Source organism: Nannobrachium achirus (genome assembly GCF_963921795.1).
Source record: "Nannobrachium achirus genome assembly, chromosome: 9".
Taxonomy (NCBI): domain Eukaryota; kingdom Metazoa; phylum Chordata; class Actinopteri; order Myctophiformes; family Myctophidae; genus Nannobrachium; species Nannobrachium achirus.
Window position 1 is genome coordinate 54691159 of NC_137818.1, and position 26991 is coordinate 54718149.

Below are 26991 nucleotides of genomic sequence, written 5' to 3' on the forward strand. Positions count from 1 at the left end.
CACCTCGCAACCGATTGTGGTCACGTAGTTGAAAGTTGAGAAGAATCCGGTAAAACGGCTGCCGATCGGATTAAAATGCTTTTTATTAAACTATACGGAAGTTACGGATAATTCTGCTTAAGTTTACCATATTGTGACATCCGTGAGCCTTCAGTAAGCACTTTATTCCTTAGATCTGAACGTTTGTGTAGACGCCCTTGGCAAATTGGCTAAATTGCTCAACACCAGGTTGATGACGATACATAACTGTGATAGCCCATTGTATCTCACATGATCAGTTGTGGCCTTCATTTATACCGTCAATAGGAAATGTCTCCCTCTCTTGTCCGCTGGAGTTAACATCAGCCAGGTAAAACATCTTGAAATATCTTAAATAATATAACAATATAGCCTAATATAATATAATATAATATAATATATTAATATAATATAGGCTAAAATGTGAATTAAATTATAAGCCTATTAGCGTATATTATTTATATTAGGCTATATATTTTATATTATTTTATCATAAAGCCATCGCAACACTGGAATGTGGCCGTTCCAGGGACCATATCAAACTCAGGTGCGTCTATCTAAATTAATTAGCAATGACGTCATTCTATAAATTACTTCCGGTCGCTGTTCAGCTTTCCTCTGTCTGGATTCTTTCATAACAACATCTTTCTGCAGAGTTTACAACTCCTGTTAAGCCATGAGCGCTACCAAGCCCTACATTGGCTGTAAAATAAGCCTGATTTCAAAAGCTCACAATCGTTATGAAGGCATTTTATACACAATTGACACAGTGGACTCCACAGTAGTGCTGGCAAAAGGTGAGTTTGTTCATGTTTGTCTGTCGTCCATCTTGTTTTGTTTGCTTTTTTCTTTTCTTTTTTTTTTCTATTTTTGTTTGAAGTCTAATAGGCCTACTCTAAAGATCATTGTGCCATTTCAAGGTTTGTGTTTTATGTGAAGGTAGAGCTTGCAAAAATGTTGTTTCCCCAGTCTGGGATTGTAAAATTGGTCTTTTCTTCTTCAAGTTCAGTGTTTTGGAACAGAGGGCCGCCCCACGGACAGGCCAACACCACCCAAAAATGATTTGTATGAGTACATCACTTTCAGAGGAAGTGACATAAAAGACATCCATTTATGCGAATATCCAAAATCTCAGCATTACCATGGCCTACCCCAGGATCCAGCCATAGTGCAGGTATAGAATCACTGTCTTAAAAGGAATAGTTCACCCCCAAAATAACTTTTTTCTATTAATTTTTAATTTCTCACGCCATGGAGACTCGAGTTTGATTCTATTTTTTTGTTTTATGGGTCCCCATCTGGAATCGATGGGGGTTAATTTACTATAATCAAAATCTTGTCTTAGGAATGCGACAAATACAAAAGAATATTGAACTCAAGTGTCCATGGTGTGAGTAATCAATAGAAATAGTCATTTTGGGGGTGAACTACTCCTTTAGTAATCTGGGTTCCCAGAAGTTTCTCATTTTCACCTCTACTCCTTTAGTAACCAAAAACGGAAAACACTTCACAATTGACGATATATTTAATATCCATTTCCAGTCTTCCTGTGGGGGCTCCCCATGCTTATTCCCAGCCCAAGGAGGACTTTTCAGTTCCGCAAGAATTCCCTCTTTTAACCACCTGGCTGCTAGCTCTGTCCTTAATCAACAGTATGCTGCTGGCATTGGTAAGTGGATGTGAGCAAAAGTGTCTACTTCATTCAAATGACACTAAAAGTGAGGAGTCTAATATCTTTCAGCAGATGCTTTGAAATGACGACTAAAATGGCTTTGGTCTTCATGCAGGTCCTCATCTTCATGGACCACAGATTAGAAGGGGTCCTTCTGTGGAGAAGGCTATCCAGACTCTACCTCTACGTCCTGTAGAGACATATACACAGCAGCGAGGTTTCAATGAACGGTATGAACCCCAGGACCAGTGGTGTGATGGTGGAAGACCCCAAAGGACAAGACAGAGAGTCCCTCAGCCCAGGAATACTGTAGGCAATAGTAAGGAGGCTGCCTGTATTATCGTATTGTGTTGCATTTGCCTACTTACTAAAACGCAGCAGTTAATGTTGTGTATTCACTTGTGCTTCTTTCTTTGAGTATAGCGAATTGTGTAGGATAGTTTTTTTGATTCCATCAATTTGTGAAACTGTCACATTCAGAAGAAAATCTAAGGTCGACCCCAGAGGAGTCTTACACCCAGCGGAGGACACGCCAAGAGGAGAGGGACAGGAATGAAGACAACAGAATGCCACCAAGGAGAAGGCAAGGTAAATGTTCATACAGTAACATTGTCACATACATACTTGATGTATACATTTGATATTTGTCTTAATATTGTTACTCTTACTTTCACTTATTATTTTCTATTTAATGTAACTAAACTGCAACTGTAATTTGTGGGAAGCTTGCACAAAATAATTTCAACCACTCATTTATACCTGGTGTAAACTTGAGTTTACAAGGAAAATAAAGTAATGTTCTATTAAATTGGCAGACGAAGCCTGGTACATAGTTCTTTCTTTCTTCTATATACCTTAGCACCTCGTAGACGCAGGAACTACAGAAGAGGCCAGCCAATGGTGGAGGATCCTACGCGTAGCCCCCTAAAGTTTGAGACAGACTTTGACTTTGATTCAGCTAATGCACAGTTCATCAAGGAGATGATGGAGAGGGAGATGCATGACAGGTTGACGATCAAAGGTTGGTTATGTGCAGTGAACACATTTACAAGAAAGACGAGTTGAGTTGGCTGATGACAAAACTGAAAATCTCTTGTCCCAAATAATTCTACATATGTGAAGTTCAAAGATGAGCTGTTTAACAAGCTTTTTCATTCTGCATGTATAAAAATATTTTGTTATAAATGAAATATGATGTTTTAATCTCTCCAGATGGTAATAATGAAGGGGAGGAAAAGGAACCAGGAGATTCACCATCCGAGGATCCTGTTTTTGGGCCGAAGTGCTTTTATGACAAAGCAAAGTGCTTTTTTGACAACCTGTCCTTTGATATAAAATCCAGGTAAATCATTTAAGCCTATTTGCAGCCTGTGGTTCTCAAAGAGTGGTCTGGGGACCCTCGGGCTTCCGTGAGTCCATTCCAAATGGGGCCTTATGTGCAGGTCTAAAGCCCTTTGCACACAGTCGCGTTTATCTGCACGGATAAAACGGACAATTTAATTTTTTAAATGAAAACAATGATTCTCTACGACCTCATGCACACCGGATCCGAATTAGCCGTGCGACGAGTGGCTGCGGCCGTGTGTTTTTTTCTCGATCGAAGTCGAACCCAGTTCGATTCGTGCGTCTTGTCGCATGCGGTAAAAAACTCATCACTCCTTTTATGACTCCTTTTGGGATCCGCAGCGCCGATTCCGCACAGCATTGCACACCAAATCCAATGCGTTTTATTCATGCAGCAAACGAAAAAAACGCAACTGTCTTGTGTGCAAAGCTGTGAGTGTACAAATGGGCCCTAACGGATCCATTTGGTTACGTTTGTTCTCAAAGTTAAGGGGTCCATGATGATGTAATATTGCCCTAAATTGTCCTTACGTATATGTATGTTAAATTTGATATTCAAATGTCAATGATGTCGTATCAAACTCTTAAGAGTAAGTGCCCTCCCTACTCTGTGTCACATCTATTCCAGAACAACTTGGGCAGAAGAGCGGAAGCGCAATGTTGAGACGTTCGGTGTTCCTGGTAGGTTCCTGAGGGGCCGTGGCTACCGAGGATACCGTGGACGGGGCTACGCCTACGGGGCCCCGCGGGGCATTTACTCTGCCTGAGAGCCAGATGTGAACAGTGGTGAAGGTCAGAGCTTATGCAGTTATAATCTGCTTGGATACCACTTATCGACCAGGACATGGCCTTCATTCTATTAGTATGACTTGACAAGTCAACCAATCCACAGTTGTAAGACCTGGTGAATGTTTTGTATTCAGCCTTTTTTTACTTGCATACTGTTGGAAATGTATTGATGGTTCACTTTTGTAGGATGTTTGTACAGGCTGCAGAATGTATCGGTGTATATACTTTGGGTTGATTGTATATTTTCATCAGAATCTTTCGTTTAATTTACCAATGTTTGGGGAGCATTCTTTTCTTTTTTTTTGTCCTACCAATTAACTATTTGAAAGGACATGAATATTTACTTTTGTTCTTCAACAGTTTCTTTTCCCCCCCAAAAAACGTTATAAGATTGTTTATATACTTTTTTTGCTTCACTACTTGTTATTGAATATTATCTGAATAAATAAAATGGTGACATATTAAATCTTTAGTTCATTATTTCATGTCTGTTTTGAAACACTCAAAGTAGGCAGCAGGGTATAATAACTAATAAGATCTATGGTGTTGCTCTCATTTTCATTTCAATGTCAGTTGTCAAGTCACAGAACGTGAGTGCTCTTGAGCGCCTTGGCTCGACTGTCTGCACAACCTTTTACTCTCTGGGCCTTCTTGGTCGTCTTCAAAACACTAGTGTAAAATACACACAAGAGAAGAAACTCATCTAATCTAACCGCACAGAGAAACTTATCCACTCTCCACCAGGACCACCACAGACAGAGAAAAGCATAGCTGTGGCATGCAGAGGGTTCCATGGAGCGCACTCAGCATATAGACTGCACAGAGCCCACGGTGTGAGGGACCTATGGAGTGAGGGGCCCATGGCGTGATGGTGGGTGGCGCCAATTTAATATTATAGTAGTTTTTTTTACTCCCAGTATTAATTAGCCTGATTTCAGAAACAGTCCACTCTGAGAGTGGGCAGGTCTATGGGCTGGAGCCAAACTCAGAAATTAGAATGTATGCATGATTACAGTCTGTGCTCAGTGTATGAATGTAGGCCTATACCAAGCTTTTACCAAATATGTATAGGTCTACTTCAATTACTTTTTTATACTGATACTTTTGTACTTTTACTCAAGTACATTTTGAATTCTGGACTTTTACTTGTAAGGGTGCCCTCACACCAAAATACCTAGAGTGGAATCCGCCAATGCATTTCAATGAGAATGGAGTGTTTTTTGCCAGTAGAGGATTACTGCAAAAAACGCTCCATTCTCATTGAAATGCATTGGCGGATTCCACTCTAGGTATTTTGGTGTGTGGGCACCCTAACAGAGTATTTCTACATTGTATTGATACTTCTACTTGGGTAAAAACATTTGAGTACTTTTCCCTGAATTTTCCCCCTTGGGATAATAAAAGTAGTCTGTCTATCTTAGTATATCCACCACTGACTCTTGTTATGGTGTCCTGCCTCTTCTTTGTATATACTGTTTGTTTAGACTTACCGTTTTCTTTTTTGTTTTTCTTTACATATCTACTGCATAGTACTGTGTTCTATTTGTCTGTCATTCAATGTTATGAGATACTTCAATGGTTTCCAGTGGAAATAAGCTTTTCATGGATCTCCTTTTAGTAGACCTTGTACCAGTGAACTGTACCGTCATGAAACTGTACCTTTTCCTATGCAAACTTCTAATAAAGTCTTCAATCAATCAATCAATGATCAGCAGCCAGGGTCCCTCACTTGACAGGTCCCTCACGCCGCGGGCCCGGTCTGCAGACTGTGCGCTCTGCAGAATGGACGCAGCCCATAATAACAACAGACGCAGCCTCGCAACCATTTCTTATTCCAGGTTTTCTTTTTTTTGTACTTCTCGAGAGCGAACCAATCAGAGCGCCGGGCGCGCGGGGCCACCATCCAATCGGCGCATGCGTCCCGTGGACGTAGCGTAAACAGGGGGGTCAAAGATGGCGGCGGGCTCCGATTTGCTGGACGATGTTTTCTTCAACACGGAGGTGGACGAAAAAGTAGTCAGCGATCTGGTCGGATCCCTGGAGTCCGAGCTGAGCGGAGCTGCTGCGGGTCGCGGCGGGGGCGCCGCGGCGGTCAGGGGGGTCCAGTCTGCGGTCAATCACACCGGCAGCCCGGCCGGAGCTTGTGGGAATAACAATAATCCCGATGTCCAGGGCACCAAGATGGGACTTCTTTCACAACAAGATCTCGCTAAAGCAGCAGGTAATGTCTGATTTATTATACTTGTTTGCGTGCCATGCACTGCACTGACAACAACGCGTCGCAGCGGGACCCGCCGCGAGCTTGTATATCTGCTGCTTTTCAGCGTGTGACTCTTTGACACCCGGCGCGCAACCACCAAGTATAATCATCCTTTTAAGATTTCCCCTCAGTTAGCTAAACGTTAGCTCAAGTTTGTCACGTTGTTGCTGCTGCTGGAAAAAAATGCCCTACTTTATTATGATGATGATGTTAATGTGAGTTCTGTTCATTGAGGTTTGGATGATCCCGCTGCTACTTCTCCCCTTCTCGGGCAGGGGTCATCAATTTATCCGCGGACAAAATGTGTCCAATGGCAAAGACTTGTTCTTATCCCGTTTGAGATTCTTTTTTACATGTTATAATGTTCTTGTTTTGATCAAATAGACCCAATTAATGAATGTCAAGTCTCAAGTCTCCTTAAGTACATGTATGACACTGAATTACTATACGACACTATGGCACATTAGGAGTCCACTAGTACAGTGTTTCTTAAACCTTTACTTTTCAAGGTCTCTCCTTAACTCTGACAGTATACAAATGGAACCAAATGGACCCATTAGGTTCCATTTGTATGCTGTTAGAGTTACAGACTTGTATGGGTCAATTTAGACCCCCATAAAGGAACCCACAAAGTCACTAGAATCCACTGCACTATACACTAGTGATTCTCAAATGTTTTATTTGTAAGGACTCAGTTAACTGAGAGTGTACAAATGGACCCTTATGGGTCCATTTTCACGGGTGCATCTCTCCATTCCGACATGTCGCCTTTCCGACAGACACTAACCCTATCTCTTACCCTAACCTTAACCTCTATGGATGTGTTGCCAGACTTGCCACTCCGACAATAAGAAGTTACTGTCGGAGTGGCGGCATGTCGCCCCCCCCCCCCCCCCCCCCCCCATTTTCACAGACCTCACCTGTTATGGTCATTCAGAGCTAGCCCATGTGTTTCTGGTGATCGTATTGTCCATTCATTATGTATGCCTGTCCATGGAATTTTGTCTAAAATGTCCACCACTAGCCAGCATGGTGATGACCCCTGTTCTCTGGGTTTTTTCCTCCGCTGTTTTTGTAGGAACTGGAGGAGGAGTGCAAGGAGGTGTCAACAACAACAACACTGCGAGGTCCCACGCTGGCGGTTCGGCCGTGGATGGAGCGGGAGTCGCCGGGGGGACGACTACGTCGGCGGCGGTCAGACGTTTGCCGGGATCCATGATAATGACAGCCGCCGTCCAGCAGAGTCACGCCGCCAAGACGGTGACGGTGACAGCAGGCGGCGGTGTTGTCGTTTCCGTGGCGGCTAAACCTGGAGGAACACCCGCCGTTCAGACTTTGAACGGGAGTAACGTGGTTCTAAACTCGCACGTTGTTCCCGGAGGAGGTGACCGGGGCGGTGTCGGCAACTCGCTGCCCGCTGGCACGGCCGTCAACAACGGACCCGCCACCACCGGCTCGCCTGTGTCCAAAGGAAACGTGCTTTTAGCCACCACGTCGAACGCTGTCATTCAGCCCTCTTCGATGCCGAACGTCATCGCTTCGCCGATTATGTCGCCTCAGCCTGCCGTGCTGAACAGTGTGCCCACCACCACGATGCCCGGTGTGCCCGCGACGGTGCACGGAGTGCCCACCACGGTGCCCGGTGTGCCCACGGTCACGCTCGTCAGGCCGCCTATGCAAACACCCACGATTACCTCGCCGAGCGGGGCCAACAACCCCGCCACGATGGTGCTCACAACGCCGTCTGTCAGTGGTCCAGCAGGCACCACCGCGATGGTCAACAGATTTGACTCTCCGAAGACGATCATCCAGACCGCGGGTCAAGTCGCGGCTCCCGTCGTGTCGACAGGCGCGATGTCGGCTGTTAAAAACGCGACTGTGTTGCAAAACGTGAGGACTTCGGTGCCGTCGACTGTTGCGGCCACCTGTGCTGCTGGAATAAGAGCGATTGCTCCGCAGGTGTTGGCACCTCGACTCACGCAGCCTCAGCAGGGCACTCCCAACATCCAAAACTTTCAGCTCCCTCCAGGTCAGTGCCTCTCATAAACATGTTCATGTCAAGGACGCCCAAATTAAGTTTTAAGCCCTGGACCACCCATGTGAAAATATTTGCTCTTAAAGAAGAGTTTTCGTTTAGATTAAGAACACAATTCTACAACTATCTCTATACTGTAGGTGGGGAGAGAGAAACCTTGGGCTCTTTCGGAACCCTGTATCCACGAGTTTCCAACGCCCCATAGTGCATTGCGCAGACGTCTGTACCGAGCTTCCGGCGCCGATTTACAAGCTCAAAACGGGATGCATCTGCGACGCGACGTGAGCTTGTATGTCTGCTGTTAAACCCGGAAGTTTGGTCCCGATGGTCTCCAGTAAACTCCCGCGGAAACTTGTGGATACTTTTTTTTTTCTTTTTTTTCTTTTTGTGCTCCTGGAACAGGAGTTGTAGCTCCAACATCTGGCTTTGTCCGGTCAAAAACCGAGGAGAAAACGTGTTAGAAAATGTCCGGGGTTTAAGTGAACTGAAGCTTGGCCTACACCTGGCCTAGATATGGCCTACATCTTGGCACAAACGGCTCAAAGTTTGTTGTACACCCAGGGTCCCATTGGCCAAGCTTCGCAGGACACGCTGTGATTGGCTAGAGGGGTGCTTGATATCAACTGATTAATGGCACCCCTCACTTCACACTAGGTGTGATTCTTACTCTATTTGGGAATGGGATACCGTCATCCAAAATGCAAACACCGTATACAGGGTCCCGAAAGGGCCTAGGGAAACCTGTGATCTGAATAGGCATTCTCACACAGTACATTCTCTCATTGGATTACCTTCTAAGTTGGTGAAATTATAGAGAAATGAACCACATTCAAGTTGGCCCTATTCCTTTTGTGCATGTCATAGAAAAAGAATACATGAAAGTGGATGTACTGTTCCTCATTTAGCTGGGGATCCCTTGACCTCCGACCCCACTTGAGAACCACTGCTCCTGGTATCTTATTGACAGATGTCGGGGTCGGGGCACACAACTTTTCATGTTAAAGACCCCCAAATTAATAGGCGGACCACCACTATTTGAATATATATTATTTGTGCCAGGCAGGGACAAAGGAACATGCAGACTGGGGCATTAGAGAAGATTTCTGTTTTTAGATAACATTTTGTTGCCTTGTAGGTTGGTATTCTCTAACTGGAGACTGACTATTCTTACATATTCTCTCCTCTCATTGGGCTAACCTTTAGCTGGTGATAAACTGTAATAGTCAAATTAATTTGTTAATTTTGTTGGTGACCCCCCCAGTCTGCACAGTCTGCACACACATTATGTTGCAAACATAAAAGCAACACATTGTTGTGTTTATCTGTGAAACTGTTCTGTGAATTTGTTGTGTTTATCTGTGAAACTGTTCTGTGAATTTGTCTATTGGAGAGGTGTGTACAGTTGCTCACATTTTGTCAGCATGCTGATTGTCTTTACTTGGCTAGAAGCATACCCGTTGACAGCATGTCAATGGGTATTTAATGTTAATCTGACATTGTTTTTATTATCTGCATTTCCTATCGGTGTAGTTTAAAAATATTATATACAGTGGGCTACATTTACAGTATTTTTAAGTTGATTTGTAAGGGGTGTGTGACGTGTGGGGTGGGGGTGGGGGTGTGTGTGTGTGTGTGTGTGTGTGTGTGTGTGGCGCTTTCGGGTGCAATGTTGAGCTGTAATATTTGCAGACTCGGTTACAATATTAGACCTCTACATACAGAACTTGAAAAATGTCAAAAGGATGATCATTGCAGACTGGCCATGACCTTTAACCCCTCCTTGCATGTGTCTGGTCTTTGCCCTCCCTGGCAGGGATGGTCCTGGTTCGCAGCGAGAGTGGACAGCTGTTGATGATCCACCAGCAGGCCTTAGCCCAGACCTTAGCCCAGTCACAGTCCCAAAGTGCCATGACCCCACGACCTGCAACACCTACCAGCACTCCACCTGTCCAGATCACCTCCGTACAGGTAGGGCTGTCACAATTATTACATAATCGTCTAATCGTGATTTTTTTTTTGACATAATCGTGATTATTTTTCATAATCGTCATAATCGTTTCCATGTTGAAAAACGTTCATATATTTAAAAAAAGGTCAAAAATAGTGGAAATAGCAGATCTACAAGCTCACAACGCGTCGCATCGCGACGCGTTGTGAGCTTGTAGATCGGCTATTTCCACTATCAATGTTTTTTTTTTAAGTATAAAGTTGTCAAATATGTCAGTAATTTCTTTGTATATTTAGTAGGGCTGGGATGCGATTAAAAATTTTAATCTAATTAATTACAGGCTCTGTGATTAATTAATCGCAATTAATCGCATTTTAATCGCACATCGATATTTGACCTGAGAAGCATTTCTTTTCAAGTAAAACACATTTTGTTGTACGAGTGAATCAACAAGTGAGTTTTTTAAATCTATATTTCGCATCCACTGGGCCAAGCAAAGTGCTCTGATCGGCTACTTCTCCCTGCGTTTGTTGTCTCTTCTTGGTTGGTGCATCGCTATGATCGGTATGCCCGAAACTGAAGGTTCTGTGGTGCAAAAACTAAGTGCGATTAAAATGCGTTAATTTTTTTAATCGCGTTAATTTTCTGTAATTAATTAATCGCAATTAATCAGTTAAAGTCCCAGCCTTAATATTTAGGTTATGTGTCATATCTACCATGTACAACTTCAAAGCCTAAAAGCCAAACAGAAATGTAATTATCAACGACAAAAACACAATTAAATCGTTAATCGCCAATTATTTGAGTGACAATTAATCGTCATGTAAAATGTCATATCGTGACAGCCCTACGTACAGGTACTAAACAGATACTAAACAGAGACAGAAATCAATTGATAACGACACCAATATTCCAACTTTCCAGTAGGGTTACAAAAAACAGTGCATTCTTATTATCTGGTTATTTAGCCTACTGACACACATATTACTGATATTAGAGAATGTTTTTGTATAGTATGTTGTTGCAAAGTCTAATCCGCTCTGTTGAATACCTGTTCATATTGAGCATACATGACTGTGTCCCCCTGTATGAGTTGAACATTTTAACTTGTGCGCATCCCATCCGCTAACGGTTGGGCAAATGCTCTAGTCTAGGGCCTAGTGTTTAGAGAAATTCAACTTGAATTGCTCCACTTTTGGTCTCACCTAGAGATGTGCCGATTGATAGATGAGTGATCGCGTTCGGACGATAATCCCTCTGTCGGCTTTGATTGGTATCGGCTATGCCTCTATCGGCTTTGCCGATCGACATGCTAGATCCGCTATTTTCACAATATTTATCTGTGGGACTGAATGTAACCTCAGCTTCAACTCCTACAAGTTGAATTGTATACTAAAGGACCTCAGCCTGCAATCTCCTAATGTTTATACTTAATATAGAATGTCAATGTTTTGTAAGAAGAATCACTAAATATATAAATGCTGCTACTCCAACACAATAAATTGAAGAATTATTGGATCTGACGCTGTGATCTGGAATATCGGTATCGGCAGATACTGATTCCAGGTGTAGTATCGGCCCCAAAAATCGCAATCGTAGCATCTCTAGTCTCACCGCTACCTACTCCAACCCCCAGTGGGTGTAAATCTGCCTAACCTACAACCCATTGATTGAAGCCTTTTTCTATTCACCAGGCTCCAGGCTTGATCGCTCGTCAGATGAGCCCCAACTGCATCATCAAACAGGGCTCTGCGGTACAGACCACTGTGCAAGCCACCACCACGCTGCAGAGGCCCCCTGTCCTGCAGGTAGGTATATGTATATTTCACAATACGTATCTGACCGACCGGTTTTCCTTGTTCTTTCTTTCTGCGTGTATCCTTCCCTTTCCTGAAAACTACAAATGATGGGAGCTTGTACGAAACATAACTTCACCCATTTCTTTACGCCAGTAAACCTGTGATGTGACAATGTAGACGTTGATGAGGGTGGGAGTAGCGCAACGTGTTTGAGAAAAAGAACATGGAAAGGTTGGCTGTAATATACATCCCTTTGAATTAAGGATGCCCTAAAGCAAGGCATTTAAAGGGGTATTTCGGTCAAAAACGACTTTCCTACCTTTCAAATGATGATTCGGGAAGCTTCTGGGTTGATCCAGGTGTTGTTTGACCCATAGCAGCATTTTGTTCCATTTTCGATTTTTACTGCTAACAACAGTATGAGGGACTGAGACCGAGCGAGAAAAGTGAGTTTTGAGCGAGAATAATAACCGGATTTTAAAACGACCCGAGAGGTGCCGTTTGGAGCCGTGGGGTGCAGGGGAGAAAATCGAAAATGGAACAAAATGCTGCTATTTGAAAGGTAGGAAAGTCGTTTTTGACCGAAATACCCCTTTAAGGTTGGACCTAGTGGCTCAGCCAGTTGGAGCACTATATTGTTTGTAATTACTTTTTTGTAAAGTAAAACATTGTTTGTAAAGCCTTCTTTTAGATAAATCAAAGTTCTGAAAAAGGATTGTCTATGAGGTTGACAGTACTTCATTAGACCCCCTGGTGTGGTTGTTATGACATTATGTATTCCCTTTGTATTTTGGATTTCTTCCTGGAGGCTGACACCTTGTGGGTCAAAAGTGCCAATCCAAAAACAGTGATTAAATGACATCATGTAATCATCCCTCCCCTTTTACCATTCACCCAACATTGTGGGTGTGGCTAACATCAGCTGGGTCACCACCCACCATGACAACCAGGCATACTTAATGAACTGGTGGGTGTGGCCACATAAAAACCTAATTTTAACTCTTTCTGTACACTCTTTTGGAAAAGATCCTCCTCCTAGTATAATCATAATACCTAAACAAAAATCTTGTTTTAGGGGGGAAATAAATCATGGCACTGCATCTTTAATACTACAGTGAGCAGTGAGTACAGGGGCAGTGCTTTGTGGAGTATTTAGCGGTTAAGAGTCTTGCTCAGGGACACGTTTACTGGGATGCGAACTGGGGACCTTCCGTTTCCCCCTCAAGGACATACTTTGTCCTGGAGGTTCATCTATTTGTCCTGGAGGTTCATCTATTTGTTCTGGAGGTTCATCTATTTCTTCATGTGTCCACTAACTCCCACAGAACGCCATCATGCTGGGAGGGACGGCCTCGACTCCCGGACAGCCACTGGGGACTCCTACTGCCATGCAGCCCGGGGCCGCAGCCACGGCGTTAACACAGAGGGTCCCTATGGCCCCTACTCAAATCAGTGCTGTGAGTAAATGTTTCTAACCGTGGCTCGTTCTGTGTGTATTACCCCAAAACACTATGGGTGCCGTTCTAAAACCTCTCTGGGAACCAGAGGGCTGTCATGTCGGTGTGTTAGAGCACAGCAATTATTTACTATTTCATTAACAAAAAGTCAGCCAGAGTGTCAAGGTGGCAAACAGAAACTAGCCTTAGTTGGGTTGGCCAACATCACTGCATTTTCTAGGTCAGGGGTTTTCAAAGTGGGTGACGGGGAACCCTGGGGTGCCGCGACACTGTCGGGCAGAAACCTCGTATCTCCTCATGTCTTTTGCCCTGCTTCATCATACAAGACCGTCGCACAAAACTAGTGAAAACAGCCGATCTACAAGCACCGAGGCGTTGTGTGCTTGTAGATCGGCTGTTTTCACTAGTTTAGTACATTTTATAGATGATAAATACAAACGGTTTTGTACATGCAAGGTTTCCACCTGACAACGACCATATGCTATAAATATAAGGTGCTGGGAGTGAAAATTATAATGCAGGGGTGCCTCGGATTTAAAAAAAAAAATATGGGGGGCCCTGAGACAAAAAAGTTTGGGAACCCCTGTTCTAGGTATGCTAATACAAGACCAACAAAATGACAAATGACCCTCTGTGCTTGTCATAATGGGTGAACATTTGTCATAATAGATGAAGCAGATGGGTTTTGAGGGTGTGACATACAGTACATGTGAGTAATATACCTGTGTTACAGCAAATAGTGGCGTGCTTGGTTTATGAATGACTCAACAAACCACAACCATACCGTATCAATTTATGGACTGGTTAAACAATCTGGAAAACTGTTTAATCAACCAGTGTCTCGTGTCATGAGTTTTTCTTAGTGTATTGTTGTGTTGTAGCTAGCTACATTGTCAAACTTGGTTTAGGCACTTGATTTGATTGTTTCTTTTTTCTGCACACAGGAGACTCTAGAAAATGTGAAGAAGTGTAAGAACTTCCTGTCCACCCTGATCAAGCTAGCGTCGAGTGGGAAACAGTCATCTGAGACCACTGCCAACGTCAAAGAGCTGGTTAAGAACCTGCTGGTATGTGTCTTCATTTGATTCTCTTGAATATTGTGCAACAAATAAACTCTTCATATGCCTCATTCATTCATACAGAACACAAACGTTGTTCTGTTTTGGCAGGCCAATAAAAACGTATAACTTAGCCTCTCTGACATACTGTTTGTTAGTTCTTACACATCTAGGATTTTCTGAAGTTGAAGGTGGGTGTGATTTGTTTGACCAAGGCTTGATTCTGCCAGCAGAGTAAGCAGCAATAGTTTTGAACAGATGTTTGCGGGGAAGGTTACGTGGTACCTGTCACAACAAATGCCAATACCTACGAGAACATGTCTGTCTGTCGTCCGTCCTTAGCTCATTTGGAGTGCCATTCGTCCGATTCATCCCACACTTAAGTTGGTGTGTGAAGTGTTGAAGACAAGGAAATTGCGTGAAATCAGATAAGTGGTTCTCCATAACCGGCTTGCTCGGTATGGCCACTTATCTTGTGAACGGTTCATCCGATCCACTTCACACTTTGGGGGTGTATTGCTTAGGACTTGAGGAAGTACAGTGGGCAAGGAGTGATCCAGGATGAAGATTAAACAGTTGTCACATGACTATCTTGAGAACTTTGGCAATCAGCAAAGGTCGCTGGGCTCTGGAATTGAACCCGCAACTCACTGTCGGGCTGCATTAGAGCCGATGGGTCCTATTTTGCACCTCTTAATTAAGATGTGCAAAATGTGGGTATGTTCCTTAACCACTACTAGGCCATTGGCGTCCCAGAATATTTGAGCTGTGCTCCTGTGAGGGGCCAACCGCTCCTACATCAGGCTGTGTCCGTTTGTTCAGAGAAAACTAAACTGATTCTCTCCTCCGTTTACTGTGCAACAGGAGGCAAAGATTGAGGCCGAGGACTTCACCAGCCGGTTGTATCGAGAGCTCAACTCATCACCACAGCCATATCTTGTGCCTTTCCTCAAGGTGAGACCAAACAGCTATTAGCTGACCTGACGGATCACCAAAATATATGATACGGACAAAATCAAATACAACAATATTTCGGTGCACTGTGAGTTCAAAGATTAGATTTTCAAATATTCTATATTCTTTGGTTAAAACAAAAAGATCAGAGTGTTTGTTGAGTAACAGAAGTCTAAGTCTAATAAACGGAAAATGCATTTTCAGGGGTATCACCCAGTGTCCTTCATTCAGGAGAAAGAACCCATTTGAGCTTAAATTCGAAAGAGTTCTAATCACTATTTCTGTAAATGTTTTGTTTCATCACTAGATTATAAATTAAGTGTCGCGATCTCTAACCCCTCCTCACCTCTCTCTCTCGCTCCTGTTTCACCAGAGAAGTCTCCCTGCGCTTCGTCAGTTGACTCCAGACTCGTCGGCCTTCATCCATCAGAGCCAGCTTCCCCCGCCCACCCCTCAGCCTGCAGCGGCCGCGTCCTCGGCCCTGACCGCTGTGGTGCTGCGTCCCCCCCTCGCCACCAACACCACCATGGCCAGCACTGCTGCCGGAACCAAGGCTCCCGTCGTCAGCCTCACCCAGACTCCTCACAGCAAACCTGGCCTTGTAAGAACTGCTGCGAACAAGGTTCCCACGGTCATGAAATTCCTGGAAATATTTTGAAATTAGAAAAATATTTTTCCAGTACTGGAAAGGTTTTGGGAATTTAACAAGGGTCCTGGAAGGTCCTGGAAAAAATAGCTATGCATTGTCGTTGGTTATTGATTCCGTTAATACCTCTGAAATTACAAATTAAACATGGGCCAAATTGTCAAATATTAGAGGCAGAAATTGTGAAAATAATGCTATTTTCACAATAGAACAGTGTTATACAAAATTCATCAACTCTTAGTGCTCGTTAGGGTTCCGGGTCCCCAGTTAAAATATGATTATTTTGGGGGTCACGGCCTGAAAAGGTTGAGAACCACTGGCATACACTACCTGTCTTTGGGCATTGCGCATAGGAGTAAGCGGCCTGTTATTGAGCTGAATTATTGTTATATAGTCCTGGAAATTGGGTTAAATATTCTGGAAAAGTTTTGGAAATTAATTGGTAAAAATGTGTGGGAACCCTATATGAGCAGGTGCTCCCACCGTGTTTCGTATTTCTTTTAATGATACACTTTTCGAGCCGGAAAGTCCTACCATGGTAATGTCTGAGGGAGAGCCGCCCGGTTCAAAACCTTGCCAATTTTTTTCATAAAAAACACGATAGGAGCAGCATTCTGGTGTGCAGATTTTACTGGTAATAACGACTGCCTTTAGCTGGAGCCATTGTTCCTTTTGATACTTTAATTGACATGTCAAATTCTTCATACTTCAATGACCACGCTGCCAAGGCAGTGCTGTGTGGCGTTCAGTTTAATTCTGGTTTTAATCGTGTGACTAACATCATCATCATCGCGTTGGACACGGCATATAAAGCACATTTCACGGTTTCTGGAAACGTCAGTTAATTTGAAAGTGCAATATCCAGGCCCTGGTAAAGTAATGGAAATGTATAATTTTTTTAAAGGATTTGGAAGAGTAATGAAAATCCGACTAAAGCCGTGTTATTAATTAAACCAAATATATGAAAATCGTCTAAGTGTGCCGGGGCTGCAGAAGTTTTGTGATGTGTGAAGTTCTTACATTTTCATCCAGTATTAGTGGCTCTTCTGAGAAAAGTAGATTATTTTTGGGCATTCAAGCTATTTTAATTCATAAACCAGCAGTCTGTATGGTAGAGTATGTTAATACAAATAACTAGTTACCAGAATGGGCTCTCACCTGCGGGAGAAAGTGACAATGGACATACAACTTACAGATTGTAGCTTTAATTGAAAGCGGTATTGTTGCGGTAAAATAACTGTTGGATAGCTTTACATTCTGAGAGTAATCATTACTATACAGTGTTTGTTCAGTAACTATTCCGCGTCTCTTTAATAAACAGAAAATACATTTTATAAAGTCTGGATAAAAATGTTCAATCGGGTGAGAGAACTCTTATAGCACGGAGGATTAAAAAGTGCAATTGGAAGTGATGGAACAAAGAAATGAGCAGACAACACTGGAAGTGGAACATTATAAACCCTTTGCAAATGATGAATAATAATGAATAGACATTGTATTGCCTTGTGTGCTGTGAGATTTTGAATATTTGGGAAAACTTTAAACAGAACATTTATATTATTGCCACATTAAGATGGTATCATCGCAATATCTATAGAAGTATTTGGTAAAACATTGTGATATTTGATTTAGTCCACATCGCCCAGCCCTTCCTCAAGCGCAGCAACGTTTTACACATGACTCTCCTTTGTCCTGCGTGGCTCTCTGTCCTGTTTGCCTGTGTGTGTGTGTGTCTCACCATGTCTCTTTGTACTGTAGGTCCCAGCATCCCAGCAGCCAGGGACAATGGTGAGGCCCCAGGTGACCCTGGCCCAGTCGCCCATGGTTACGCTCAGAGGACAGAGCCACAGTCGCATCATCATGAGTCAGCCTCAGGTGGTCAAACAGCTACAAACCACGGGTACGAACTTGAGTGTGTAAACATGTAGTTCTAAAAAGTTCCTAAATTCCTCATTGAGAACATCCTCTCTTAGTTGTGTCTTGGGGTTTTTACGAGCTAGCCATCTTTGTGTATGTGTGTGTGGCTAATCTCTCAAACCGTTGGACCGATGACCTATAAACGTTTTATGCACACTGCCAGTAAACCTCTGAAGTACCTGCACTCTGCCCGGATCGCTGACCTAGCGGTCCGGGAACCTAGGCTCATTGTAGCCTGACAGAGCGTTACGGGTCCGAGTCCCGTTCCCGACGACCTTTGCTGTGTGTCTCTCCCCGTTACTCTATATTTTGATGCCAATAATTTCGTTGAAATATTCAAGTACAGTAAATCTACCCCAAACTGTGCTTACAGTAAGTGCAGTACTTGAGTAAATGTACTTGGTTACTTTCCACCACTGTGCTACACTTCTTTGTGCACTGGCCTTTATCTTTGTCCAGCCACACTCTGGTCTGGCACTGTTCATTCTGCACAGTAAGTAAACAGCACCACCTTGTGGTTCTTAATTAAAATGTCTCTTACAAAAGTTCAACCTCTTGAACCCTAAATAGTTTGACTGGTGTCAGAGGTCTATACTTGGTTCCCTCCGATACAATGTATTTGGTAGCGCTTCTTAAAAGACCACCTGCTGAGGATGAAATTGGTATTACAGTAGCTGCTTTATGATTATTTATTCACATTCAAGACAAAAAAGAAAAGAAAAACGACATGTGTTTGCTGTTTAACTGTAAAGTGTATTATATATAGTGTGATCAAGTAGAGCATTTATTAATGGAAAAAAACGAAACGAATAATGGAGATGGGAGGTTTCTGTCCAACAACAACGATGTGGTGTGTATTTATTTCCAGTGGTGAAGCCGTCTCTGGCTCCAGGGATCAAAGCAGTAACGGGGGTCCAGTCATCTCTCAACGCTGCACAGAAGAACAAACTGAAGGAAGGAGGGGGAGGAGCTTTTAGGTATGAACCCAAATATTTTCTGAATGGATTCACCTGTTGAATATATTTTCAATTATTTGAGAAGTCTTTGCGATTTATTTAGGACTGTAATGCCTCATTCACACTACAGATATATAGTTGAACGTTTTGCTTGGTAATTCAATGTAATCTCAATGGAAACCAGCTTTAAAGGCTGGGCATGTCGGCTGTCCTTGGAATCCAGCCTTTAAAGCTGGTTTCCATTGAGATTACATTGAATTACCAAGCAAAACGTTCAACTATATATCTGTAGTGTGAATGAGGCATAAGATGCTGGTAAAATAAGGTAATGAAGTACAGTTTAGTTTACAGTTTAGGCATTTAGCAGACGCTTTTAATCCAAAGCGACTTACAATAAGCAGATAATACATCACAATAATAAACAAGATAATATGTCAGTACATCAACAGCAATATAACAAATGCAAATGGATATCTATCTAGAAAAAAACAATATAATCAAAGTTCTAAAAACCTAAAAAACGAATGCTAACTAGCTTCAATATGGTCATTGATTTTCTGTAGTGCTAAGGGTTTAGGTGGAGTCTGAAAAGGTGAGTCTTCAGTCCACGGCGAAAGCTAGCGAGTGAGTCCATTGTTCTAAGTGCGACAGGGAGTTTATTCCACAACTTGGGAGCCAGGAGGGCAAACTGTCTCGGACGAGTAGATTTTTGCCCTGGAGTTTTTAGCGAGGGTTCTGTCAGCATCCCTGTGTTGGCTGATCTAAGTGAACGGGTGGGGGTGTAGGGGTTGATCAGGTTTTGGAGGTATGGAGGAGCCATACCTTTGGCTGCTTTGAAGGTCAGCATCAGTACATAATGTCATGACGAACGATTAAGCGTGCATGCCTATTTGAAACTAAACCTCTCTGTCACTGAAAACACTGCCATGTGCATCAGATGTTCAATGAGGCATGACAGATTTAATTACATATTAATTTACACTCCAGGGATGACGACGACATCAACGATGTGGCCTCCATGGCAGGAGTCAACTTGTCGGAGGAGAGCGCCCGTATCTTAGCAACCAACTCTGAGCTTGTCGGCACGGTGACCCGATCCTGTAAGGATGAGGCCTTCCTGTCCAGCTCTTTACTCACCCGGAGAGTTCTTGAGATTGGTGAGTGTGCACTCACACATGTACACAATTGCACGTGTACCCAAGTTTGAATTACTAACTTTTAGGACTGCTTTGAAAATGGCTGAAAGATTGCAGATCTATGATCTCACAATGGTCACAACTAGAGTTGTGACCATTGATACTTTTTAAATCTTAGATATCTCAAATCAGGCTTTAGATATTCTATTGTTTAGGTATTCGACTTTGGTAGGTATGTGGGTTTTTAGTTGGGTTTAAACTAGGTATGGTGCTCCTTAAAATTAGTCTTTTGGGTAGTTGCATGTTCTCTCAGTTTTGTCATGTTGTAGCTGTGGTGTATTGTATATGGTAAATCTGGCATATTTACATGTCATGAAATGTTCATTAATGTGCACCGTCCCGGAATTGTTGGGACATTTGGCCCTCACAGGTATGGCCACACAAACACACACATGCGTGTGTGCACACGCACAAGGGGAATTTAGTTAGTTCACAGGTTTTCAAAGTGGGTGACAGGGCACCCTGGGGTGCCGTGATGGCAGTCCAGGGGTGCCTCAGAATAATTTGATATTTGGAATTCATCAATATCACTAAATCAATATCACTTCACTATGTGAAGACCTGATTTGTACTTGAGGAGTTATTTTTCCATCTATGGCCAACTCTCTTCACCAAAAATAGCCGATCTACAATCTTGTAGATCGGCTATTTTTGATGAACCTTCCCCCCAGAATAAGGATGCTGGGGTTCAAGTGGTTAAACATCAAGTATAGAGTTATTTTCAGTCAGTTCTGATAGAAACTGATATTCTTCCGTGACATAGCCTATATGTAAGATGCTCAAAATTAACATTAATTCAGGGGTGCCGTGGATGAAAAGGTTATTTACAGGGGGTGCCCTGAGTCACAAATGTTTGAAAACCCCCGAGTTAGTTCACACTCCATGTATCTGCTCTGCATGTTTTGTGACAGGCAAGAAGTTTGGTGTGGGTGAGCTGGGGCCAGAAGTGATCAACTTAATTTCCCACGCTACCCAGCAACGGCTGCAAAACGTTCTGGAGAAAGTATCCCAAGTGGCGCAGCAGAAAAACATAACCTTCAAGGTGAAAAACCACAGTATTTCCACGTGAAAGTGATGGAAATAAATATTGGACCCCTTCGAGTCACAGTTTGACAGTGTTATTAACCTCGTTCCCACCTTTTGCCATTTATACCGGGTACGCATTATTGCGTATAATTTTATGCTTTAGCTATTAAAAAATAGCAGATATAGAAGCTCACAGCCCCGCTGTGGGCTTGTAGATCTGCTATTTTTGAAAAATCGTGAACATGACCCAATTCTATAAGTGTCTTCTATATCCTTCTAAGGTTTTTTGAAAAACACATGTTTCTACGTCAGTGGTTCTCAGACTCTTTCATGTCAAAGACCCGTAGAATGATATGTATTTGGCCGCCGACCCCCGTCTCAAAATATTTTGTATCAGGGACCCCCCAGAAGCAAATATTTGAGTTACAAATGTTCACTTTAAAAATAGATAGAATAGATATTCAAAGATTTGCACAAATGTTGATTTTAGAAAAATGGCAGATCTACTATTTTTCAATAGTTAAAGCATTCAATAATTCTAGGCCTAAACGGATTTAAATCTATCCACCCTTCAGGAAGACGAGCGGCACGAACAGATCAGCGACGTGCGCGCCCAGCTCAAGTTCTTTGAACAGTTGGACCAGATGGAAAAGCAACGGAAGGAAGAGCAGGAGCGAGAGATCCTCATGAAGGCAGCAAAGGCAAGAAACACAACAGCAGTGCACAGAAAGAACCCATCACACCACCAATGTAATTGCTGCTACCAGCACCATCTAGTTACAAGTCTGAACTAATTAAAAATCCCCTGTGTTAATTGCAGTCTCGGTCACGGCAAGAGGACCCGGAGCAGCTCAGACTCAAACAGAAGGCCAAAGAGGTAAGTCTGAACCCTGTTACTGGCTGTATGTGCGAGGTGTCTTTTATGCATATCGTCGTTTTCGCCTGGAAACCTTCTATGTCCATAAGCGTTCCTTTAGTATTCATCATCTAAACATTTTTACTAAACTAGTGAAAACAGCCGATCTACAAGCACACAACGCCTCACAATGCGAGGCGTTGTGTGCTTGTAGAAGTTAAAAGAACAAGATGATGCGCACATCCTTTCCAACGTGCTGGTGCTGGGCTCAGGTCGACATGAGACCTGCAAGGCCCGAATTCTACCGGCCCAAAAAAATTTAAAAAAATCAGATGGTGTTGTAGGAGTCCTAATCACAGGAAAATGTAATGTTAAAAAAATAATGTTTTTGTAAGGTTTTATAGCCATAAATCATAAATCATGCTCTAATTTGCATTTTGGGGATATTTTTCACAATATTAACATATGCACGTGTTCTAGACATTCTAATGATTGCCAAAAAATATATTACAGGCATTTTACTTCTGTTTTAGTGAGGAATAACTTCAGTTAAAAAGTGAGATGTTGTTCGTCCAGACGCTGGAATTTCAACTTCTCTGGGAGGTGTGAATGTCAGTCTCTGTGGGGGGGTATTTATTTGCAAATATCATGGCCAGTGGCATTGTAATACTAAACAATAGGATTTAATGGTGATGTTAATGTGAGAAAAGAACAGGAAAACGAATTATAACATTTTTTAAAAGATTTAAAAAACGTTGCCAAAAAGCAACGCTGGGCCTTGCAGGGTTAAAATGAATAGAGGTCCGCACACAGCTCAATGCTCCACAGTGTTTATTTAAAACATAAAGTTAGACGACGTTTTCGGCCATCAGCTGGTCTGATGCCTGATGAAGGCATCAGGTCTAGGTTGTGTGCTTGTAGATCTGCTGTTTTCACTAGTCTTGTGTGACGGTCTTGTGTGATGAAGCAGAGCTTTGCTTTACCAAAAAACGTACACATTTGAAACTTGGAGTTACGAGGTTTCTGCCCCACAGTGACGATGTACTGTATGTGTGTCAATGAGCGACACATGATCCTTTTGACTGCATTTCTTTCAGATGCAGCAACAAGAGCTGGCCCAGATCAGGCAGAGAGAAGCCAACCTTACTGCACTGGCAGCCATCGGCCCAAGGAAGAAACGCAAAGCCGACTCTCCGGCCAGCAGTGCCAGCGCAGAGGTGCTGAACATGTTATGTTTGGAAGCATATTATTTTAAAATGTATATATATTATGTTTTACAGCATTACAGCATGAGCGAAGTCTATCAATGTCTGTATGTATGTCCCTTCAAAAATTGACCCATCAAATCACGGCTCACGTGTATGATGTCACTAAACCAGGAAATGGTTTAGGAACTGAAACCTGTTTGAATTATAGATTATCATCTATGCCTGTAAAAACGTAACCTTTCTCAGCAGATCTGTGGTTAAACCCAACAGTCTTCTTCTGAAGCAGTTTTGTACTATAATAGTTGAAGTATAGATCGCTATTTCCATTTGGCATCACCACACGTCAATATGGCAACGATTCCATCCCGATTTTCCAGTATAGCGGAGCTTTACCGTATTGTGATTTGTGCAAATTTGTTCACAACTTAAGCTAACGATTGGGTAGGGAGACCATGTCGTTATCAATGGAGCACACTGGGCCGACGGTAATCTGTGCTGTTTTCTGCTAGGCCAGTGAAGACGCTAGCAAAATATCCCATCAGCCAAAACATCGCTGTGGACGCCATGTTCCACATAATGGTTGTCAGCAATCTTCTCAGACCATGTGCAAGTTTGAATAACTAGAGATTCTGATAATTGTGGAGAATCGCATATCTAACGGACCATAGATGGACCAGAAGTGTTACCAAAAAGACTACTAAAATGAATGTTATGCAGTATGATTTTCAAATCACACCCGGAGACTTTTGGGCAGGGTCTTTAAACTGTAAACAGGGGATGGGTCTGATTGCGACCGTAGGTCGCACTTACTACAGAAAGCTGCTCGAGGTGTCCGTCTGTCCGTCCGTCCGTCCGTCCGTCCGTCACACACGTCACACGTCACACTTTTGCCCTGCTCATATCTCCGCAACCGTTGCCCCGATCCATGCCAGATTTTGCACACACACTCCTTACCTGCCAAACTACAACCTCCAAGGACCCCCGGAGCTCCAGGGACCCCCAGCTCCCTCGGGGACCCCCAAGTGTAAAAAATGAGCACATGTGCAAAAATTACCAAATGACCACCCCAACGGGGCTGCTCACGGGGCATTCCCGGGGACCACCCACTCCTGGTGCTCCAGAACGGATGCAAAAGTGGTGGCGCCCCCAGTGGAGGACCCCCTGCCACTGCAGCTCACATAAAATGCCGTAACTCGGGCTAGGAGCGACCGGGAGAGCCGGGGCCGGTACCTATTCGTCCGCCTTGGCGGCGCGGAGACCCCACCCCTCATTTCTCACTTGGCCCTCTAGCGCCACCATGAGGCCGATTCAGATTTTGCCCTAAAATCACGAAAATCACTACACAGTATGTCTACACTCATGTCATCAACATGCTCAGGAAGATTTTGGAAAAACAAATTTTTGCTCTATTTGTGGAGATAAGTGACCTACGGTCGCTTATCTCCCGATTAGGGAGTCTTACTGGTTTAACATCATTACTATCCCCTAACGTCTCGTGCTTCTTTCCTCCCACCTCACCCAGGGCTCAGGGTCCAGCTCTTCCCAGTCAGGAGGCGGCAGCAGCGTCGGAGGTTCCAGACAGTTCACCCGCCAGCGCATCACCAGAGTCAACCTCAGAGACCTGTTGTTCTGCTTGGAGAACGAGAGGGGGGCCAGTCACTCGCACCTGCTCTATAGAGGCTTCCTCAAATAGCACACGTGGTGCAAACACAGACTACCGTGACCAGCCGATACTGGACGCCATCGACGAAGGAGCGAACCGACCGCCAAACTCGAGAAGCCTCCCTCTGACGACACTTGACTCTGATTACTCAACGCTGAGTGACAACGAGCAGAGATTTGAGGAAAAGAACGCCATCTGGAACAAGTGGATTTCCACGTTGACAGCCTCCTAACGCAGTCGGACCGGGGACCCCCAGGGGTCCTTGGGGAACAGTTTTAAATAACACTTATGCCTTAATACATTTTTCGGCTAGGTCCATTTCTCAAATATTGACAAATCGTCTCTTGTGGGGGGGGGGGGGGGCACAAAAAATCTTTTGATGTGCGGTCTGTGGCCAAATGCAGTACATCAATATAGGGCGGCTTCTTGACATGAACTTGTTTGAGAATCGCTGTCCTAAAGCACAGGCCTCTGGCAGTTGCAAATGGATAGAGTATGATGGTGTGACGTAGCATGTCAAACGGTGGTAGGACTTGGCATGTCACATGAACTCGTTGCCCTGCTTCCAGCGGCGTGAAGGCGCGCCTCCCGGCCCCCCGTTTCCCCCTACAGGGGCTGGGCGAGCGTATCGCTGCACTGCACCCTCATACACTGCCCCCTGCTGCCCTGGAGGCAAAAGGTTTTTAGCTGAGTGGACACAAAAAACGTCTGGAAACATCGGACACGCGGTCGCTGCAGCGGGGCTTCGTCCTCCGGGCAGCAACTCAATAATGTGCAACGCACACGTTTTAATTGACATTTCTGATGACTCTGCAATGTTCAGGTATAAGTGGCTGATTTTTACACTTCCACAATAACACTAGGTGCGTTTCATATCAGCCAGACATTTTTGGGTGAAACGCACTTAATGCAGAATAGTTCTGGATATACGATTTCCATTTTCCATTCACATCATAGTATATTTTAGCTCTTTTTTTAAATGCCTGTGGATTGTTTTAACTAGAGAGATTAAGAGCTCGGACATCTGCTGAGTTGCCTTCTTGCCAAAGCAAAGCCATATAAATCATGTCTAACTCGATGATTCTGTTAAAATAACTTGCTTTAACACTCCTGTCAGTCCTCTTCTGTGTTTTAAGATGCATATTTTTTACGTTTTGCGTTTTCTTAGTTTGACGTTTGGTTGGAAGCAAATTATTTATGTCGACATATCTGTTGGTAAAGATTAATCAGCATTGTATTTGATTAATTCACATCTCGGCCCACTGTAGCACTCTAATAATGCCTAATGTTTGCTCCGTCGAAAACGGCAGATATGTGTCACGGATGCTGGTAAATCTGCTGTTTACAGCAGTGAGAAGTATAATCGGGGCTTTACTGTGATGGTTTGAGACGGCTTGTCAATCGTGAGCGGAGCAGGATGAAGGGATGGTTAAACATGTTGACGGAGCATATTTCTGGAGAAAAGGTTTTTGTGGCAAATGTTCCGCCCAACGATAATGTATTTTGATTATCACGATAATATCATAAATCGCAATTTCTTTTGTCACAATAATCGTGATATGAAATTTTCATATCGTCCCATCCCTAAAAAGGTCACATTAAGTCATCAAAGTCTTTATATCTGCAGGTGATTGTCCACATTTTGATATTTATGAATGGAGAGAGGCCATAATGGGTAACCATGGAAATGTAACGAGGATTGTGGACTGCTCTCTTGATGGATCAGATGTTCGCGCCCACTTTATATCTCTATATTTCTTAGAGCACATACTAATTTTGTTCTTTATACCTTTTTGGCAATTTATGAGAGAATGTCTATTGGCAATTTTATGCTTGTACTGTATATACTTTGGTTTGAACTTTTGTAGATTTGTCAGTTGATGGTATTTTCACGTCAAGCTAATTTGTCTTTTCAAGAATGATCTCCGCTTATCAATCAGTATTGATACCTCTGCTTATCAATCAGTATTGATATCATTTCACTGTTACACATGGTCTCTGGATTTGTTCATCCTTATTTTAGATGATGTGTAATGTGGAGAGATGAAAATATGTACCAAGTATTGTACATTTTGCACAGCAAATTGTTGATATGTAAATATTCTAATTAAAAAGGTTTCTAATTGCTATTTTATAGAGGATTGAGAGACTGATCTCCATTAAAAAAAACAAATATATTCATTTGTAGT

General features: G+C 43.2%; 2 protein-coding genes across 2 annotated transcripts; both read left to right on the forward strand.

The window, feature by feature from the left end:
* Positions 1-694: 694 nt before the first annotated feature.
* Positions 695-3801, forward strand: lsm14b (LSM family member 14B; the record flags this gene model as incomplete). Its single annotated transcript, XM_080732900.1, has 7 exons — positions 695-815; positions 1023-1192; positions 1887-1941; positions 2171-2278; positions 2550-2711; positions 2903-3032; positions 3663-3801. The coding sequence occupies 7 exons, from the start codon at positions 695-697 to the stop codon at positions 3799-3801; spliced, it is 885 nt and encodes a 294-aa protein (XP_080589026.1).
* Positions 3802-5776: 1975 nt separating this feature from the next.
* LOC308291514 (transcription initiation factor TFIID subunit 4-like) lies at positions 5777-26983 on the forward strand (the record flags this gene model as incomplete). The annotated part of the gene is made up of 16 exons (XM_080733544.1): positions 5777-6044; positions 7162-8112; positions 9932-10086; positions 11761-11874; positions 13191-13322; positions 14267-14389; positions 15245-15334; positions 15708-15935; positions 17739-17880; positions 18766-18874; positions 19841-20010; positions 20961-21091; positions 21651-21776; positions 21896-21952; positions 23029-23148; positions 24662-26983. 16 exons carry the CDS (start codon positions 5777-5779, stop codon positions 24830-24832), a joined length of 3087 nt encoding a protein of 1028 aa, XP_080589670.1. The 3' UTR covers positions 24833-26983.
* Positions 26984-26991: the final 8 nt, after the last annotated feature.